At 48.0% G+C, this 20,797-nt stretch overlaps 2 protein-coding genes across 3 annotated transcripts in view; one reads left to right on the forward strand and one right to left on the reverse strand.

Annotated features, from left to right (window-relative positions):
• Positions 1 to 20,797, forward strand: part of SLC39A1 (solute carrier family 39 member 1) — a 51,383-nt gene that overhangs the window by 21,374 nt on the left and 9,212 nt on the right. The gene's annotated exons all lie outside the window — the stretch shown is intronic.
• Positions 1 to 20,797, reverse strand: part of CREB3L4 (cAMP responsive element binding protein 3 like 4) — a 30,461-nt gene that overhangs the window by 8,260 nt on the left and 1,404 nt on the right. Inside the window, exons 1-2 of one of the 2 annotated variants that reach the window (XM_029581222.1) lie at positions 8,272 to 8,497; positions 55 to 218 (exon numbers count right to left, since the gene is read on the reverse strand). In XM_029581222.1, coding sequence (XP_029437082.1) covers positions 55 to 207 — 153 coding nt within the window. In that variant the 5' untranslated portion in view covers positions 208 to 218; positions 8,272 to 8,497. Of the gene's footprint in view, positions 1 to 54; positions 219 to 8,271; positions 8,498 to 20,797 lie in introns of those variants that run through there. The other variant, XM_029581223.1, reaches the window with a different exon arrangement.

The raw sequence follows: 20,797 nt of genomic DNA on the forward strand, positions 1-20,797 counted from the left end.
GAATATGTGTCAGCCTGTGTGTCGAGAGCTTCCTAGCCATAACCCCAGACTTACGGTGCTTCCTCCACCCTCCCAGTCCTCCAAAGATTTCTCAGGGCTGCCGTACAGATGGTCAGGGATTGGAAACATGCCATTGTCAGGATCTGGGAACATTTCTTCCTGCTGGTCAAAGAGGACTCCTAGGAACGCCTGGTTTCCAGGCTCCATTTTCTCAGCACCTAGATGGGGAGAAGACAACACAGTAACTAACCAGCAGCCCTCACCTACAGGGTGCAAGTGAATAAGAACTAAGAAGTGTATCTCTTTCAGGTTCTATGTGTATTGGTGCCCATCTCAGGTGCTGTGTGTATAGGAAAATTGGTTCTTACCTGCTAATTTTGGTTCCTGTAGTACCAGACAGTGGGTTGAGCCTCCTTTCCAGCAGATGGCGACAGAGAAAAACTTGAAGGGTATCCTATATCAGGACAGTGCTCCCCTTGCACACCTTCAGTATAAATGTTATCAAAGCAGAAAAATGCAACCTTAACTAGAAATAGGATCAAGCAAGCAAAAATATTTAACATCCAAATTGTAACTGGAAAATTTGAAGAAATGCAAAGTAATCGCTCTTATATATGCAATAGATACTTCCGGTGCCTTGTAAATCAGCATATCTGTGAATGAGAGGACTTTCAGCGGCTGTTGAAAAGAAAAAGTCAGATTCCCTCCACTAAGGGTGGGCGTATGGGTGGATCTGTGGTACTACAGGAACGAAAATTAAGAGGTTAGAACCAATTTTCCTTTCCCTGTATGTACCTGGATCAGTCCAGACAGTGGGATGTACCAAAGCTTCCCTAAGTAGGGTGGGACCCAGATAGGCCTGCTCGAAGCACCTGTCTGCCGAAGGAACCAAAAACTGGTGCCTGCACTTCGAGGCGATAACGACGAGCAAAAGTACGAAGAGATTTCCAAGTAGCTGCTCAGCATCTCTCTTGTGGGGCGACCAACTGGCTTTCCACCCAAGAGGTAGCCTGCAACTGGAGTGAATGGGCTTTTAAATCCTCCAGGCCGGCCAGCCGGCCGGCCCCAACAAATATAAGCCAAAGCAATAGCCTCCTTTAGCCAGCGAGCGATGGTAGCCTTTGATGCCTTATTCCCCCTATTGGGTCCGCTCCATAAGACAAAAAGATGATCTGAGACCCAGAACTCGTTTGTGACTTCTAAGTATCGCAGCAGGACTCGTTTCACATCAAGGCACCTTAGGTCTCTGCCATGTGTGGTCTCAGTGTCCTCTGGAGAAAAGGCAGGTAGTTCTATTGACTGATTTAAATGAAAGGAGGAAATGACCTTCGGTAAAAAGGATGGTACAGTCTTGAGTGAAACACCTGAATCAGAAAAACAAAGAAATGGCTCCCTGCAAGACAAGGCTTGGAGCTTGGGCACTCTCCTGGCTGAACAAATAGAGACTAGGAAACTGTCTTAAGAGTCAAGTCTTTGAGCGTGGTCTGTTTCAGGAGTTTGAAAGGTGCCTTGCAGAGGACCCGAAACACCAGATTGAGACTCCATGATTGACATGTAGCCCGGACAGGCGGGTTCAAATGCTTTGCCCCCTTGAGGAACCGAATGACATCTGGGTGGGCTGCCAGAGCATAACCATCGACCCGCCCTAAAAGGGAACCATGAGCCGAGACTTGCACCCGAAGAGAATTGAAAGACAAACCCTTGGAGAGGCCATGCCGTAGAAAAGAGAGGGCATGGGAAATTGGGGCCCTGCGGGCCGGGATTCCTGAGTCTGCACACACAGTCTCAAACACTCCCCAAACCCGAATGTAAGTGAGAGAGGTAGAAGTCTTACGCGTGTGCAACAGAGTGGAAATAACCTCCTCCCTATAACCTTTCTTTCTCAGTCTCTGCCTCTCAAAAGCTGGGCCGCTAGACAAAAGCAATCCAACTGATCGAAAAATACTGGACCTTGCCGTAGAAGGTGTGGGAGGTGACCGAGGCGGAGAGGACCCTCCGTTGCGAGGTTTACTAGATCTGCGAACCATGGTCTTCGGGGCCATTCTGGTGCCACGAGAATGACCGGCCCCTTGTGAAGTTCTATTCTTCTCTATGTCTTCCCCACCAGAGGCCAGGGTGGGAACACATAGAGGAGTATGTTGCAAGGCCAGGGTAGCAACAGAGCGTCCACCCCTTCAGAGCCATACTCTCTTCTGCGACTGAAGAATCTGGGAGCTTTCGCGTTCCTCAGAGTGGCCATTAGCTCTAAGTGGGGAGTGTCCCAATTGCAAACGAGAAGATCCATTGCCTCTTCAGATAACTCCCACTCTCCAGGGTCTAGGTGTTGACGACTTAAGAAGTCAGCTTGGACATTCTCCTTCCCCGCAATGTGGGAGGCTGCCAATCGAGCCAGATGCCGTTACGCCCAGGAGAACAACTTGCTGGCTTCCAGGGCTACCAGACGACTCCTGGTTCCACCTTGGCGATTGATGAAAAGTACTGTAATGGCATTGTTGGGGAGGAACGTCTTCAGCACCAGGCGAACTGCTCGGACTTCCAGGCAATTGATGTGCCATTGAGATTGAGCTGGGGACCATTGTCCTTGTGTAAACTAGTCTGGCAAACTGCGGCTGGGGGGTTTCCAGGTACATTCCCTTTAGCAGGTGGTCGAGCGACAGCCACCACTGAATGCTGGAGATGGTAAAGTCCGAGAGCGGTAAAGACATCTGAAACTCCTCCGAGAATGGCTTCCAGCGGGACAGTAAAGCTTTCTGTAAAGGATGCATATGTGCGAAGGCCCATGGAACCAAATCTATAGTGGAAGCCATAGAGCCCAGGACCTGCAGGTAGTCCCAGGCTGTGGGCACGGAGAGAGATAACAGATGTCGAACTTGAGCCATGAGCTTAAGCGCCCGGCCCTTGGGAAGGAAGACTTTGCCCGCGTGTGTGTCGAAGCGTGCCCCTAAGAATTCCAGGACTTGAGAAGGCTTGAGGCTGCTGTTGGAGAAATTGACTATCCAACCAAGGGAGCTGAAAAGTGACAAAACTGTGTTGACTGCCACCGTGCAGAGATTCTCTGATTTCGCCTGAATGAGCATCATCCAGGTACGGATGGACCAGTACCCCATCCTGGCGGAGGAAGGCCGCCACCACCACCATTACCTTGGTAAATGTGCGGGGGGCGGTGGCAAGGCCAAACGGAAGCTCCCGAACCTGGTAATGATGCCCCAGGATGTTGAAGCGTAGGTACTTCTGATGTTCCAGGCAGATAGGGATATGGAGATAAGCCTCCGTCAAATCCAGAGAAGCTAGGAATTTGCTGGTGCGAACCGCTGCTATGACTGCCCGCAGAGTTTCCATCTGAAAATGGGGGACCTTGAGCGCTTTAACTCTCTAGGTCCAGAATTGGTCGAAAGGAGCCATCCTTTTTGGGAACTACGAAGTAAATGGAATACTGGGGGACAGGAACAATGGCTCCGAGCTGCTGCAGCTTGTCGAGGGTTTTGCGCACCACATGCTGCTTCTGAGGGGCTCTGCAAGGAGAGGATTAGGTAGCAATCTGGAAGAGACCGAGCAAATTCTAAAGCATAGCCTTGTTCTATTACTTTGAGGACCCACCGATCCGAAGTAAGTTTGACCCATTCCTCGTGATAAAGGGAGAGCTGGCCTCCTAAGTTGGGAATGGAGGAATGGGCCAGCTGCATCTCATTGAGAGGACTTTGGGGCGGATCCTTGAGGGTTTCCATCCCGGAATGGTCAGTGTCCACGAAAGGAATGAGACCATAATTGAGATCTTGTGGAGGGGTTTCGTTGTGGAGCCCCCTGCGGCCTGGTGTACCTGTGCTGCCCCCTGAAACGAGAGCGCAAAGGCAAAAAGGATCTGGACGGTTTAGGGCGATCCTCAGGAAGCTTATGAATCTTGTTGTCCCCTAAAGATCTGATAAGCTGTTCCAGGTCCTCCCCGAAGAGAAACTTACCTTTGAATGGGAGATTGCCCAACTGCGAATTAGAAAAGGAGTCCGCCGCCCAATTTCGCAGCCAGAGGAGGCGCCTGGCCGAGACAGCTGATACCATGGATCTGGCCCGCACTCTGATGGTGCTGATGCCCTCTACGATCTGAGGAGATCGTAGCGGGCATCAGCACCATATGCAACCGAGGCTTCCAGATGTTCCACTTGTTTCGCCTCTGCAGACGGGAGGTCCTGGGTGCTGTGTAGTTGTTGAACCCACCTAAGGCTTGCCTGCTGCATGAGACTGCTACAGACTGTCGCTCGAACACCTAGCGCCAAAACTTCAAAAATTCTTTTGGGATGCATTTCCAACTTACGATCCTGAAGATCCTTTAAAGCTGTTGCTCCCACCACCAGAATGGTGGTTCTTTTGGTGACCGTGGAAACTGAAGCGTCCACTTTAGGGACCTTGAGGATCTCTAGGCATTGGGCTGGGAGGGGATAGAGCTTGTCCATTGCTCTGCCTACCCATAGGCCGGATTTGGGAGAATCCCATTCTCGGAGTAGTAACTGCATTAGCATAGGATGAAATGGGAATGTACGTGGGGGGGCTCTCAGTCCAGCCAGGACAGGGTCCACGTTACTGGAAGCCGGGATACTTGCGGTTTCCTCTGGAGGGGCATCCATCCCTAGTTTGGCTAGGACAAAGGGAATGAGCGGTTCTAACTCCTCCCGCTGGAACAAGCGTAAAACCCGTGGGTAGTCTTCCTCGACCGATGGATTCTGATTTAAAGTATCTGCGTCAGGGTCTGGAAGCTGGGGTGGGAGGCTAGAAGGATCTGGATGGTCCGGGACTCCCGGTACAGGCCTTACCCGATTTGTCCCCTGAGAATCAGGGAGTTTGGGTCCCTGTTCTGTAGACACCCTAGGAATCTTTGCAGGTGGGGGGTCCGGAGAGGGGTCATCCTGCTGCTGTAAGCTAGCAATATAAGCCTTATGCAATAAAAGCACAAAATCTATGGAAAAATGCTGAGGAGTTTTGCCTGGCATTGGGGGAGGGGGAACATCATGCTGGGGGTCAAGGACTGTATCAGAAAGATCCACGGGGCTTAAATCCTGGGGACACTGCTGAAAAACAGAATCCCTTCCCCCCCCCCCCCCCCCTCCTCAGGCAACGAATCAGCCGCGAGATCTGGGGACAAAATGGCCGCAGTTCCCGCAGTTTGTAGGGACTGAGCAGGCCTGGCAGTGCGTTTACCGGCACGAACCCGGGTTGCTGACTTCGCCGCTGCTGAAGAGGGCCCCTCCCTGCCGGGCAAACAATGAGAACAAACGCCTTTGCGGGAGAGCCGCGAAGTAGGCTCCCCACATGCCACACAGAAGGAAGATTGTGGCATAACAGAGGTGGGGGGGGGGGGAATTGAGGAACTGCCGCTGAAAACGGCAAACCCCTACTGTGCCTGGCTGCGAGCGGGAGAAGAAGAAAATAGCCCTGCACTCCGCTCCTTCCCCTGAAGGCTGCTAGCTTTCTGCTATATTTAGTTGTTTTTTTTGTGTTGTTTTTTTTTAAAGGTAGAGAGGAATATTGGCTTCTCTGTCAGCAATGGACCCGAGGCATGTGACATCTCAGGGGTCTCAACAGGGGAGGGACTGGACCCACCAGTATCTCCCTGGAGCCAGGCAATGGATAAGAGTGAGGAGACAGGCTTCTGTTTCTCCTGATAAACTTTTTTTTTTTTTTAAACTGCTTGAAATCTTATTTGTCAAATACTTGCTTGATCCTGAAGAAATATAGAAAGAGGAAAGGAAGAACTTCCTCAAAGAATGAAATTGGCTAAAAACAAACAAACCTGGGAACCACAGGTTCTGCCACCTTCATCTGCTAGAAACAGAGAAATACTGAAGGGACGCAGGAAGAGCACTGTCCTGATATAGGATACCCTTCAAGCTTTTCTCTGTCTTCATCTGCAGGAAAGGAGGCTCAACACACTGTCTGGACTGATCTGGGTACGTACAGGGAACATTGCACATCTTGGTTTCTATGTGTACATCAGATCCCCATTTCAGGCTGTGTATCGGTGCCTGCCTCAGGCTCTGTGTATGTCTGATGGTGTTATCAGATCCTTATCTCTAAGTGCCCGTCTCGGGCTGTGTGTGTGTGTCCCAGTGTGTATTGGTGCCCATCTCGGGCTGTGTGTGTGTGTCCCAGTGTGTATTGGTGCCCATCTCGGGCTGTGTGTGTGTGTCCCAGTGTGTATTAGTGCCCATCTCAGGCTGAGTGTGTGTCTCACAAGGTGTGTTGATGCTCATCTCTATAATATCTCCAAGTTTTATGCTAAATGGGTCAGTTTTAGTGGTTGGAATAGGAATGTCTCAACTGCTTTATCTTTTTACAGTTCTTTCAGAGTCCTGATCCCAGTGCTTTTCTGTGTTTACACAGTTTCCAGTGGATAACCTGTGCTACCTTTCTATGCCTTTCTGTATACAGAACGTGTCAAGATGTTACAATTTCCAGTTCTGTTTTTACAGCATCTGCATTTATCTGTTTTGCTGATCTTTTGTAGGCTGGCTGTGAACCATCTTGTTCATAGTCCGCTATCCATTGCTGCTATTATCAATCTCTGATATTTAGGTTTAAGGTCATCTCTCCTTGGACGTTTGTGTGTCAAGTTTTGATCCTTGTAGAATAACAGAAATAACGCTGTTTCCCACTGTATTTATGCTTTGCCCAGTTGTTTTTCCTTGTTTGCTGATCTGATTCTTTAAAGAAGGTTTCTCTTGTTTTGTAAATTCTGTTGCTTTTTTCCATTCTCTGCTGGTAGATTCTCATTTGTTCTTTCTACTCACTGAAACAATTGTTCAAGCTTAAGGATGGAGACCAATTTATTTTAATTTTTTATTTAGGCTGTTCAATTTCATCACCACTCTATTATTTAGATCTGTTCCTGCGTATGCTTGAAGGCCTTTAACAGCAGGTCTATAGGCATGGTCTATTTCTATCAGGCCCACACTACCCTCAGCGCTGGGAATGAACAATCTCAGCATAAACTGAGTCTTACAGATCACTGGATGAGCACAGAGGAGTTTTCTTCAAAGACAGGTTTTAGTTTTTTTTTTAATTCTCCTTTAAGGAAAGTTGTCTTAGCATATAGTATTGGGCTGTGTGTGCCTGACAGTGTATAGTAGTGCTCATTTCAGGTGCTGTGTGTGTCTGTGTAGCAGTGTTCATTCGTTCTGGGTCCCATCTGCAGGTATAGCATTTCATTTAGGTTACGCTTCCACAGGTATAGCACCCTATTGTCCAAGATCCCTTCCACGGCTACATTCCTACTTCATCCTGGCTCTTTTCAGCAGGTACTGCACACCTTCATCTGATATCTCCTCCATGGATACAGCCCCCCTTACTTCATCCTGGATCCCTTCTGCAGGCATAGCACCCCAGCATCCAGCCTTTCTTCTTCACATACATCATGCCTTTAGCCAGAGTCCCTACCGGAGGTACAGCACCTCTGTATTCGCAGTCTCTTTCACACATACATCACCCCTTCAGCCAGTGTCCCTTCTCCAGGTACAGCACCTGTCAGCCTGAGTCCCTTCTGCATGTTAGGGCAAAGCGGAGGAGAGCACACACAACTGGATCTTCCTTTGCAGCTCTCATTTGAAGCACTTTTCATCTGAAAGCCTAATGTCAACAAAAATTCACTGACGGGGTCCAAGCTTAGGAGAGGTGGGAGCAAAGCACATTCCTGGCACCTCCCCAACTGAAAATAAGCTCAGTCGGATGAGATCATCTTCAGTGGGGTCAAAACTGGAAAATGCTAGAAAATCCCTGCATGCTTCTTTCCTTGTTCCCTTACCTTTTGTTGCATTTCTTAAATTATTCAATCTAAAAAAAATTCCAGTAGAATATAACTAACACGACTGCTCCTGCTCTGTGATTGCAGCAGATTGTTTAACAAGAAGTGAATGTACATCACTGCACTCCTTCAACTCTGGCTCTCAAATTACCTGAGCATTTCCGTGTTCAGAAGAATAGAACGCAGCAGCACAAGAGACAGACACTAGTCTTCTATCTAGTGAAAAAGAAGGCCCCTTCTGATTTCCTGGTACTTGATTCAGTGGATGCCCACAGTTCATGCAGTGTCCCACCAGCCTCACCCCTCCCAGCTACTGCAGACTAAGGCAAGAATCAAAACAGAGGTTCCCTGAGGACACCCAGAATATGAAAATAATTCAAATAAAGGGAATTGTATGTGCCATCCAGGCCCGTCGTGGCTTCTGTAGTCTCACAATCAGATCCCATAACATTAGGTCTCACCTTGCCACTGGATCAGACACTAACCTGCACGTCTGGAAAATAACGCAGCTGGATCTACTAAAGGTGTCTTGCCGTAGCTCTGGACATGGTAATGCAATCAGTTCCCTGGTTCAGGAGCACCTAGCAGGAACTTTCTGTGCTCCAGGATCTGCACATCCCGGAGCTCTGGCCAGGTTACACCCCCAGCCTTACAAGGGAAAGGTTTGTTTGCCGAGTTTAAGGAGTGGACTTTCCTCTCCCCAGAGAACAACTCCACCCCTGCAGGTGTAATAAGATCAGGGACAGGCTGATAATGTGTCTCTCTGTGTTTGTTTGCTTAAGACTATGAGTGTTTTCTTAAAAAAAAAATAAATAAATCCAACAGTAAGATAAATATCTAAGCATGAGAGGAAGACCAGTAACAAAGCAAGAGAATGGAAAAATATGCAGAAAAATAGAATAAATGAGGTGGGAGAGAAAGCTGTAGGAAATGTGAAACCGAGGTACCGTGAATTATAAAGAAGGCAATCCATACCCTGTAAACAAGAGAAGAGAAACCAAAGTACCATGGAATAAGAGGTAGGAGAGGGTACTGGGCAGAGGAGGGGAAGACTGGTTCCCTATAAAATCTACACACAAGAAGGACGGAGTAAATAGCACACACATATAAAGCAAATGCAATGTGAACTAATGCGTGGCAGACATAAATCCCTGATCAATATATCTTGGCAACACAAAGATATATACAAACTTTTATTCGAAATACAATCACAACAATGGTGTAATTGGTTAAGTAACTAGGGGCCCTAGTTTTAACACTGTGAACTGTAAATTACTTAACCAATGTACACCATTGTTGTGATTGTATTTCGAATAAAAGTTTGTGTTGCCAAGATATATTGATCAGGGATTTATGTCTGCCCCACATTAGTTCACATTGCATTCCCTATAAAATATGACAGGAATGGAGACTGTGTCCCTGCAAACTGTGACCAATGAGTGGAGGCTGTGCCCCTGCAGAATGAGCCTGAGGAGTGGAGGCAGGATCCCTGTAGAACAGCACAGGAGGAGAGGCTAGGCCCCGGTGTAATGTGATAGAAGGGGATGCTGAGCCCCTGTAAAATGTAACAAAAGGGGAGGCTAGCCTTTGTGAAATGCCCCTGTAGAATGTATTTATTTAAATATTTTTGTATTCCATGGATGACAGTAATAAAACAAGTCATAAAAACATATATATCAATAGATCTCAAACGTACATCCCATTAATGACCAAAAATTACTTATAAGCCTGTACAAAGTATAAAGCCTTCAATTTCTTCCTAAAATTCCTTATGTCACTTTCATCATGTACGTCAGGCAGCAAAGCATTCCAAAGTGTAGGACCAACATAAGAAAATGCTCCGAGTCAGGTGTGCTGTAGTTTTTAATCCCCAGTGGCCAACAACTTTGATTGTAATGGCTAGCAATGAATGTACAGGAACAAACGCAATCTAAATAAAGAAGCTGGAAGATTAACACAGGCCAGTGCAACATCGGCGCGCGTAGAACGGGTGCTCATGATTGAGAGCCTGCTCTCCTAACGCGTGCCGATCCACCCCTCTCGGGTGCCTGATTTAATGTTTAAATAGGCTGCTGTGGTAAAAAGGAGGCACTGGGGGAAACTGTGCATCCCTAGTGCCCCCCTCGGCATCGGGCACCCAGGAGAGGCGGCTGTCACTGCGGGTTAGGAAAACGGACGCTCAATTTTTCGAGTTTCCGTTTTCCTAACCTGTGTACAGCCTCGAGTTAGGAAAATGGATACTTGTTAATTGAGTGTCCAGTTTCCTAACCTGACCGGCGAATTATTTTTTTCCCGTTCTCTTCAAGAACTAATGCCTGCTCCGGGGTAGGCATTAATTTTTGAGAGTAAAACTGTGCCCGTCGGGCGTACATATGTTTTTTGCATCGGGGAGTAATAGCCTCATCGACATGAATTTAGATGTGATGAGCGCTATTAGCCATGCGCTGATTTGGACGTGCTAATCCCCATATTGCATGAAGGGTTTTGGAGATGTGTTCAAGGCGCGTGTAAAGCCATGCACTCAACCAAGCACAGTATATTGCATCGGCCTGTAAATGTGACAGGAGAGGCTGGGTCCCTACAGAATGGGCAGAGGGGAGGCTAGATCCCAGCCAGATATGAGAGGAAGGGCGAGCTGGGCTCTTGCAACATGTGAGAGAGAAAGAGAAGCCTGCACCGTGGAACATGTGAGAGAAGAAGGAAATCTCAAGTTAGATGTCATTGGTGGGATTTTTTATTTTAAAACGAGAACTAGTTTGATTTTTTTTTTTTTAAATTAAAGTTTAAGCTTTTATTTGTCTAATTGTGATTTTCATAGACATGAGAATACATCCATGCTAAGATTAACTGATTTTTTTAACTTCCATAGGTTAAAATGTAACAGGACCCAAGTGGCTGCACTCTGTAATATCCCTTGTTAAATAAACATGATATGATTTCACAGATTGAAGAGTATTGTGAGAATCTTCAAATCCAAGTTTTCTATTGTTGAGTTAAAGAATGAGGAAGGAAAGGAACTAGTAGCCCCTCTGACACAGAGGTGCAGCAGACTGATCTGGTTTCAGTTCCCTGCTGGGCTGATAACATCGAACAATGGTGTGACATATTAGATTTAACCATGCAGTTCATCCTTTTTCCATGGACAAGTGGGACATCAGTTACAGATGGGATACGTCACTCGATGGAATCGAGTCAGGACTGATCTGTAGCTGAAACTTCTGGAATCATCCAGCATTGCACAGTTGGTAGGCACCAAGAGCCATTAGACATCGCATACTCCTCCCTCATCATCTCATTCTGTCTGCTAATGTGAACTTTCTTAGCATTTAGATAGGTGGTTCCACAGCAGTGGGTTATGCACCTCTATGGAACAAAGCTGACGTCACAGTTTTTATACCCCTGCACTGACATCAGCCCATCAGTCAAGTACATGGAAAAAACATAGAAGTGATGGCAGAAAAGGACCTAATGGCCCATCCAGTCTGCCCAGCAAGCTCCCATAGTTATCAGTTACTCAGACTGCCAAGGTCAGGGCTCTTGTTGGTTACTGTTTGAGTCCAATTTCCTTTCACCCCCTGCTGTTGAAGCAGACAGCAATGTTGGAACTGCATCAGACGTGTAGTATCAGGCTTTTTGGTTAAGGGTAGTAAGCGCCATATCAAGCAATTTACCCCCATGCTTATTTGTTTTCCCAGACTGTACAGTTCAATGTCCTTGTTGGTTGCTGAGTAAATCCAATTCCTCTTTTCCCCCTGCTGTTAAAGCAGCAAGCAATGATGGAGTTGCATCAACAGTATGAAGGCTTATTTGTTAAGGGTAGTATCCGCCACACCAGCAAGTTCTCAGTCTCCAGCAGATGATGAACATGCATCTCCCTATTGGGGATTGCGTTAAAAGTTTTGTTATAGAAGGAGAAAAGAAGTTTATTGCATTGCGCTCCTGTGATGATACCTTATGGTTCCTCCCTCAGTCATGTTTCCTGAGGTGATATCTTCAGATCCCTTCCTCAGAGAAGTGCCTTGGTCCAGTAGTTGGTTTCTGCCGGTGTGGACTTAGCTGTAAAAAAAAAAAAAAAATGTACAGCTGAAAGGCAAGCGGGTGCAGGAAGCCAAAGGCGGTGGTGAAGGTCTATGCCCTCTTCCCACACAGCAGGACCCTGACTCTGTACTCGGCTGGGATGGGCTGAGCTCAGATACAGAGAAATTTAAAAAGAAAAAAAAAAAAGAGGTAAGGGGGAGTTGATTTAAGGATTCCTATCCCCATTGGTCTCCAAGCTCAGCATGCCAATCCGACGTCCGTTCCCACCTCTGGGGAGCTTGGGGACTTGGGCAGCTTGGGTTGAGCAGTCTTTTGGACTAGGCTCCACTCTCAGGCTTAGATTGTTCATCATGTGGGAAGCTGCGGCGGCATTCACGTGCTTTTTCTCTGCACATAAGGCTGCCCTCTTCAAGTATGTTGGTTTGCGCTTATGCGCCATCAGTGTGTCTAGCAGGGCGCTCAGTTGTGCATTTAGGGGTGCCTATCTGGGCACTCAGTTGTGCATTTAGGGGTGCCTAGGTGGATGCACTTAAGGACGCCTAGGCGAGCACTCAAGTTACATACGGATTGAGTGCTCAGGTAGGTGCTCAGTTGAGCATCTACTTGAATAGTGTATTAGGTGCCTAATTTTTGAGCACCTATTTTTTCAAGTGCCTAATGTGAGCACAACTGGGTGGACAGTTCTCAGACGCTTGTTGGAGCGTATTGACTACTCTATGGCGCCAATAGCAAAGAAGCCTAAGCGACTTACCCTTTGTGCTGCTTGCCATACTCAGGCATCTCAGCCTGGCATACCCTCTAACTTGTGTCAGCACTGTTTGAAGGCTCAGGGAGAACTGTCTCCTCCTGATTTTACTAAGCCGGTCCTTCCCAGTATGATGCAGGAATGGAAAAAGAGCTGCCAGAGGTTTTGCCTGAATTTGGGGCTCTCTAACTGGTTTGTCAGTGGGGGAAGGTAGTTCAGTGGGTACAGAACCAACGCCTCCTGGTTTTGGCATGGACCGCTCTGCCTTTTATTGGGTACTGCGGTTCCTCACAGGGCTCCTCCCCGTGGGAGTGGCCATCACCGTATTACCCAAGAATCCACTCCAACACCTCATAACCATAACACTGGGTATACCCCACTTGTCGCAGATGAGATGAAACGCCTTGTCTGCTAACTTCCACTCTCCGGGATCGAGGTGATGACGACTGAGGAAGTCTGCTTGGACATTGTCTACTCCCGCTATGTGAGATACTGCGATACTGAGTAGATGCTGTTCCGCCCAGGCTATCAACTGTTGCGCCTCCACTGCCATCTGACGGCTCTCGGACCCTCCTTGCTGATTGATATAGGCTACCTTGGTCGCATTGTCGGACAGGACTCTGACCGACTTCCCCCGAAGGAGTGTAAGGAATGCTTGCAACACCAGAAAGACTGCTCTGGTCTCTAGGCGATTGATAGACCACCTCGATTCCTATGGCGACCATAGCCCTTGCACTGATTTCCGCAAACAAACCGCTCCCCAGCCAGAGAGACTGGCATCCGTGGTAATCACTGCCACTTGGGCATTACCAAGGAAACTCCTCGGGATAAGTTGTCTGAGAGGAGCCACCAACCTAAACTGTCCTTTGCTGTCTCCGTCAGAGGAAGTAGCAAATGAAATTGCTCTGAGACTGGGTTCCACCGGGAAAGTAATGCCATGGGACTAACTCCAGCGTTGAAGTCATCGATCCTAGGACTCTCAAATAATCCCGGACTCTGGGGACACTCTTGGACAGCAAGTGTCGAACCTGTCCCTGCAGCTTGGCAATGCGGTCCGTGGTAAGGAAAACTCTCCCCTGCCATGTATCGAACAGGGCTCCCAGAAACTCCAAGGATTGCGAGGGAACCAGCTGACTCTTTACCAGATTGACCAACCAACCGAGAGACCTCAAGAGGAACAACACCCTGTTGATCGCCGATTGGCAAAGGGTCTTTGATTTGGCTCGAATCAGCCAGTCGACCAGGTAGGCATGCACCAACAATCCTTCTCGTCGAAGCTGCGCCACTACCACGACCATTATCTTGGTGAACATTCTGGGAGCAGTGGCCAGCCTGAAAGGCAGGGCTCGTAACTGATAATGCTGACCCAAGATGAAGAACTTCAGAAACTTCTGATGGGCATCCCTGATGCTGATATGCAGATAGGACTCCGTGAGGTCCAGTGATGTGAGAAACTCCCCTTTTTGGTCAGAGACGATGACCGACCGCAGGGTCTCCATCTGAAAACAAGGTACGCGAAGACATCTGTTGACCTTCTTTAGATCTAAAATAGGCCGCAAGGTGCCTTCTTTCTTGGAACCACAAAGTAAATGGAGTATCTGCCCCTCTGTAGCTCCGCAGAGTATGGCTCCCTGCTTGAGAAGGCGTTGCAATGTATCGTGTACCGCCTGCTGCTTTTCCTCATAAGCGCATGGAGACACCAAAAATGTGTCTCGTGGCCGCCGAACAAAATCTAAAGCGTAACCTTGACTTATCACGGTAGGGACCCACTGGTCCGACGTTATTTTGGTCCATTCCTGGTAAAAAAAAAAAAAAAAAAAGTGGCAATCTGCCCCCTACGACCGGCACCAAGGAATGGACCGGCCTCATTTCATTGCAAGGGCTTACCACCGGCAGTAGACTGAGGGTTGTTGGGATTACCAAAGTGTTGTCCTCGAAAAGACTGGGACCATGACTGCTGTCTGTTCAAATTCTGCCGAAAGGAAGAACCGGCAGTCCGGGAGGTACGGAATCTCTGATTTCCCCGGAAACGAGACCGAGAGGTATAAGCACCCCTGGATCTGGGCTTATCCTCCGGTAGTCTATGCACTTTGTTTTCCTCCAGGGACTGAATCATGTCCTCTAAGTCCTTGCCAAAGAGCAATTTGCCCTTAAAAGGCAGGGAACCCTGTTGAGCCTTGAAAGAAACATCCGCAGACCAATTTCTTAGCCATAAGAGTCTGCGCGCTGATACAGCAGACACCCATAGTTCTGGCAGAAGTCCGCAACAGATCATAAAGAGCATCGGCACTGTATGCAATAGCCGCTTCCAGATGGCTGGCCTGAAGAGCCTCATCAGCAGAAAGACCCTCATTAGCCTGCAACTGCTGCACCCAGCATAGGCCAGCCCTCAAAGAAAAATTGCTGCACATAGCGGCTCACATTCCTAGTGCTGAGACCTAAAAAATTTTCTTAAGTTTCAGCTCCAACTTCCGGTCCTGCAGGTCCTTCAGGGCTGTAGTACCCGTGACTGGAATGGTGGTCTTCTTGGTGACGGCGGACACCGCCGCATCCACCTTGGTGACCTGAAGCAGATCTAACTCCTCCTCTGGCAGAGGATACAGCTTATCCATGGCTTTACTAACTTTCAAGCTGAGATCCGGAATGTCCCATTCCCTGAATAACAAATCAGTAGCTGAAAAATGAAAGGCAAACGAAGTGGTTGGACCCCAGAGGCCCAACACTACCGGATCAAGAGCTCCCAACCTGGATTCCGCAGGCAGTAATTCAATACCTAACTCCTCCAATATGACAGGAATAAGGGGACCCAGTTCCTCCTTCCTAAACAGGCGAAGAATTATCTTGAGATCATCCCCTTCAACTGCATGGGGGCTCCGGAGGGAATCCTGCTGCGGATCTGTTTCAGCATCCACCCCCAGCGGAGGCTTGGATGGCATAGCTGGATCATCCTGGTCTGATAAATCAGAGGAGGAGTCCGTGCCTGGGCGAGGAGCCATAGATCTTAAGGTGCGCTTTACCTTTAAGTGGGCAGCTGCACCTGTAGCTAGGGACCGCTTCCGTGCCTTGGGAATGGGAGGATCAGTAGCAATCTTATCTCCCGCTTGCCTTTTCTCTGATTTCCTGGCCTTATAGGCCTTGTGGAGCCTCAATATAAAATCAGAAGAAAATGATGAGGATAAGAAGGAATCATCCGCCCCCCTCAGGGCTATCCTCTACTCCAACTATGTTTTGATAGTGACCATGCTCCCCCCCCCCCCCCCCCGCCCAGGGCCATTTGCTGCGGGGAAAGTTGCGGTGGGAGAATCCCCTCCTCCGCGGGCCACATGGCAGACTGAGAACCATCTAAAATGGCATCCGTTCCCTTGCTGAGCGGGAACAGGATCAGCTGAAACTGCCCGTGGTCTAAGAAACACTCCTGAAACCGTGTGAATAGTCCCCCTGACCTCCCCAGCTGAAATGGAAGGACCTTCCCCTCCGGGGAGGCAGGAGGAACACAGAGCGTTGCATGAAAGCTGCACGTGTGCCGAGCCGCAGGCCCTGCAACTCGCTCTCCGCGGCATGACAGCAGTAGCCCTGATATGCCAACCAAACCAATTGAAAGAAAAAAATGACAGCCGGCGTGAAGCGACCGCAGGGGAAGGGAGAGCCCGATCGTCGGAGCAGCGCAGTGAATATTAAAATTAACTAATTATTTTGCCGCCAAACCTGTCCACAGTGCTGAAATGCAGCTTTGATCCTCCCGGGGTGAGTGAGCCGGGCTCCCCGGTATCACCCCGTTCTCGGCACACACTAGGCAATAGGGCCCTCGACCCCTGCCTTGACAGCCTCTAAAACCAGGGGGGATGGTCCGCTCAGGACCTGCCAAACCCCATGGGAGGCGAGAAGTAAACGTTCCTCTGTTTTTTGTTTTTTTTTGGGGGGGGGGGTTTACTTTAAAAAGAAAAAACAGGCTAACCAGCTTTCCAAAGCAAACCTAGCTAAACTCTGTCTACTATTATAATTATTATTTTTTTTGTAGGAACCTCTCACTGACTAATACCAGACCGTAGGTTTGCACCTCCACCATCTGGTGGAGACAGAGAAATACTGATAGGCTGTAGGTGGCACCTTGTGGATTAGGGCAGAGTCTGGTAAAACTTCTCTGTCTCCATCTGCTGGAGGGGAGGCAAAACCCAGGAGTCTGGACTGATCCAGGTACGTACAGGGAATCTGGTTTTGGATTTTCTGGCGGGTCCCACTTTTCAACTGCTGTGAAGCCTTTCTTTGAGATTACTTACCTTGAAAATGGTGTTTCTTGTGGCAATTTGTTCTGCGTATAGAGTCTCCAAACTGCAGGCCTTGTCTTGCCGGGAACCATTTCTGCGAGTGACTCCGGGGGCAACACAGTTGCGTACTGTTCCATCTTTTTTGCCAAAGGTAGTCTCGGATTTTCACTTGAATCAATCAATTTCCCTGCTGACTCTGGACAGGGAGAGAGATGTTTATACTCCATGATGGGAGTAAACAGGGTGAGCTGGTGTCGCGGGCTACAATAGTCTGCTGGATTAAGGAGGTAGTCATGGCCACGAATGTGGATGCTGAGCAACCATTGCCTAGTCAGCTAAGGGCTCAGGCAGTGTCATGGGCAGAGATTAGATTGCTGTCTCCCGTCAAGATTTGCCGAGCTGCGACGTGGTCCTCCTTTCATTCCTTTTCCAGGCATTACTGCCTGGATGTGTAGACCCGGGAGGATGCAGCCTTCACACGTGCGGTATTGATTGGACTATGGGCAGCCTCTTGCCCTGTTTGGGAGTAGCTTAGGTGGATCCACACCAGTGGGATGTACCAATCTGAATGCTAAGAAAGGAGAAATTACTACTTACCTGATAATCTCCTTTTCTTTAACGAAGATAGGTGGATCCATCTTCCTGCCCTTGGCTGCCGGATGGTTGTGCTATTGTCCTCCTACGTGACTGTGTGTTCCAGGGGTTACTAGTAAGTGTCAATCTAGTCCCTAGACTAGTGTTATTGCACTCCGTCTGAGATTAGTGGTTTCCTGTTAGATGAGTGCTAGAGTGGTTGTCTGTTAATAATCAAGTTTTATTAGTTTGTCCACAGTTGGCTTTTGCAAATAATACTGGTGGGCTGATATCAGTGCAGGGGTATATATATACTGTGACGTCAGCTTTGCTCTGTCTTCATCTACTGGTAGAGCTGCATAACCTTCTGGTATGGATCCACCTATCTTTATTAAAGAAAAAGGAAATTATCAGGTAAGTAGCAATTTCTCTATTTGGCTGTGGTCTTCTCCCTTTTTTTTTTTTGTTACCATGTCCAAGGCAAGCTCCCACAAATGGGTTTCCCTTTTTGTCTTTGTCCTCAATGCAATAAAAAAATTGTCATAGAGGGAACTTCATGGAATTTGCTTCCTTTGCTTAGGACCTCAGCATGACTTTTCGAAGCTGCAAAACATGTGGCCGCATGTCTCCCAGGGTGCATTGCTACAGGGATCTTAAAGTCAAGTATGAATCCCTGCAGCTGAAGTCTTCCAAGCGGAAGCTGGATGTTTCTCCACCTCACTGACGTAAGTTCTGCCACTCTAGTAGCCGCGACTCCCTCAGTGACTTCAGAGGTCCTTCAGTCCTTTCCCCTATGGTGAACCTCACTCGTAGCCTATGCAAAGCACATTGTTTGCTTCTGCGTCAGCCAAACCCCACCGAGAGCAATCATGGCTCATTCCTGGTATCCTCTTATGCTCCGAGAGCATCCATGTCTCCCCATGCTTCTTCCTCCTTTTCAGAACACAAAATTGTCCAGGGTGCCCAAGGGTGCCATGTACAGAGACTACATGCCTTTGGCATCAACATCCTATGCACTGCCCAAGGGTACTCAGGCAAAGGGTAGTGCGCCATAAAGGGTGCTGAGGGAACCTGCACATCCACATGCGCTGAAACACTCTGCTGAAGGAGGCAGTGCTGTCAAAGGCGCTGAAGGACACAATGCTGTGTTCTGCATATATGATTGAGGTGAGGTATTTTGCTAGCATGTAATTTCTGTGAAGGGATCTATAGCAGCCTGCTTTCCTCAGAAGAGCTTTTATTGGTGTTCTAGGGCCTGGTGTAAAAGGTGCAGTGTTGCCTTCTCATAGATAAGGTTGTTAGGGTTGTTTTGGTGTGGGAGGTTTACTATATTGTAATGGTAATACATGGCTTTCTGAGGGCCCTGCTCACACCCAAATGCATTACAAAAAGTCTTAATTCCATAGGAGCTCCAAGTGTCTTTTTTTCCAGAGTTTTCTGGGAGGCACCACAGAAGTGCATGTAAATATAATATGCATGTTGTGTTATTTTTGCCTCAAAAGACTGTACTTTTGAATGTTCTTTTTCATGTAATATTTATTATAAATGCTTAATTTAATTGTGTGTGGCTGTAAAGGATGTGGGGGGTGTGTGGGATGGTATGTGTGCAAGGCTGTAAGGTTTGCCTAGGGTACTTAATACACTTTCATATCCATGCATTCCGGGGTGGTGGGAGGGTGTCAGTTTTAAAAATATATAGTTTGCAGGATGGAGCTGGGCTTTATTTGTTGCGCCCGGGACAGACACTGAATGAATCGGAGGGGGGGAGCACAGTAATTGTTTTGCACAGGGCAGCAAAAAAGCTAGCACCGGCCCTGCACACAGTGACTTTTCTATATAACCCTAAATCTGGAATGGAGGTATTAGGTGTTTTCAGAGGGGGGGGGGGGAGCGGGCGAGGGAGGCGGTCTGCCCCCGGTGGCAACAGGAGGAGGGGTGCCATTGCCGCCAGCAGGAAGGTCCTGTGGCGGCGTGGAAGAGTGATGTGATGGGGGAAACCCCACCAGCAAAAGCAAGGACCTGTAGTGGCAGAGGCCAGCGGTGCTGCCAGTATTTCCTGGAGCCGTCTTGGCGCAAAGAACAGGCCCAGCGTTGCCACTGGTACTCCTGGAGCTGGCGGCAGAAGAAGAGGCCCAGCATTGCCAGCAGCACACTGGGAGCGGGCGGCAGAAGCCCTGCGGTGCGTGTATGCCTGTGGGTGCGTATGAACATAAGAACATAAGCACATAAGAACATGCCATACTGAGTCAGACCAAAGGTTTATCAAGCCCAGCATCCTGTTTCCAACAGTGGCCAATCCAGGCTACATGTACCTGGCAAGTATCCAAAAAGTAAGTTTATTCCATGTTACTGTTGCTGGTAATAGCAGTGGCTATTCCCTAAGTAAACTTGATTAATAGCCGTTAATGGACTTCTCCTCCAAGAACTTATCCAATCCTTTTTTAAACACAGCTATACTAACTGCACTAACCACATCCACTGGCAACAAATTCCAGAGTTTAATTGTGCGTTGAGTAAAAAATAACTTTCTCCGATTAGTTTTAAATGTGCCCCATGCTAACTTCATGGAGTGCCCCCTAGTCTTTCTATTATCCGAAAGAGTAAATAACTGATTCACATCTACCCGTTCTAGACCTCTCATGATTTTAAACACCTCTATCATATCCCCCTCAGCCGTCTCTTCTCCAAGCTGAAAAGTCCTAACCTCTTTAGTCTTTTCTCATAGAAGAGCTGTTCCATTCCCCTTATCATTTTGGTCACCCTTCTCTGTACCTTCTCCATCACAATTATATCTTTTTTGAGATGCGGCGACCAGAATTGTACACAGTATTCAAGGTGCGGTCTCATCATGGAGTGATACAGAGGCATTATGACATTTTCCGTTTTATTCACCATTCCTTTTCTAATAATTTCCAACATTTTGTTTGCTTTTTTGACTGCTGCAGCACACTGAACCGACGATTTCAATAATGTGTTATCCACTATGACGCCTAGATCTCTTTCTTGGGTTGTAGCACCTAATATGGAACCTAACATTGTGTAACTATAGCATGGGTTATTTTTCTCTATATGTGTGAGAGGGTGCCTGTGTGCCGGGGTGGGGGGTAGAGGTGAGAGAGAGGAAGCATGTGTCTGTGTATGCGTAGGTGAAACAGGAATCATGTGTGAGAGATACAGAGGAAGGGTGTGTGTGAGAGATGGAGGAACATGTGTGTATATCTCTTTCACATACACACACACTCAAGCTACCTCTGTCTCGCACCAAGTGTGTATGTGTGTGAGAGACAGAGGGAGCATATTTTGTTTGTGTCTCTGTGATGTGTGTACCCCCCATTCACGACAATCTCATGGTGACAGGTATGGAGAGTGAGAGTTTTTTAAAATCCTTAT

Source organism: Rhinatrema bivittatum, chromosome 16 (genome assembly GCF_901001135.1).
Source record: "Rhinatrema bivittatum chromosome 16, aRhiBiv1.1, whole genome shotgun sequence".
Classification (NCBI taxonomy): Eukaryota; Metazoa; Chordata; class Amphibia; order Gymnophiona; family Rhinatrematidae; genus Rhinatrema; species Rhinatrema bivittatum.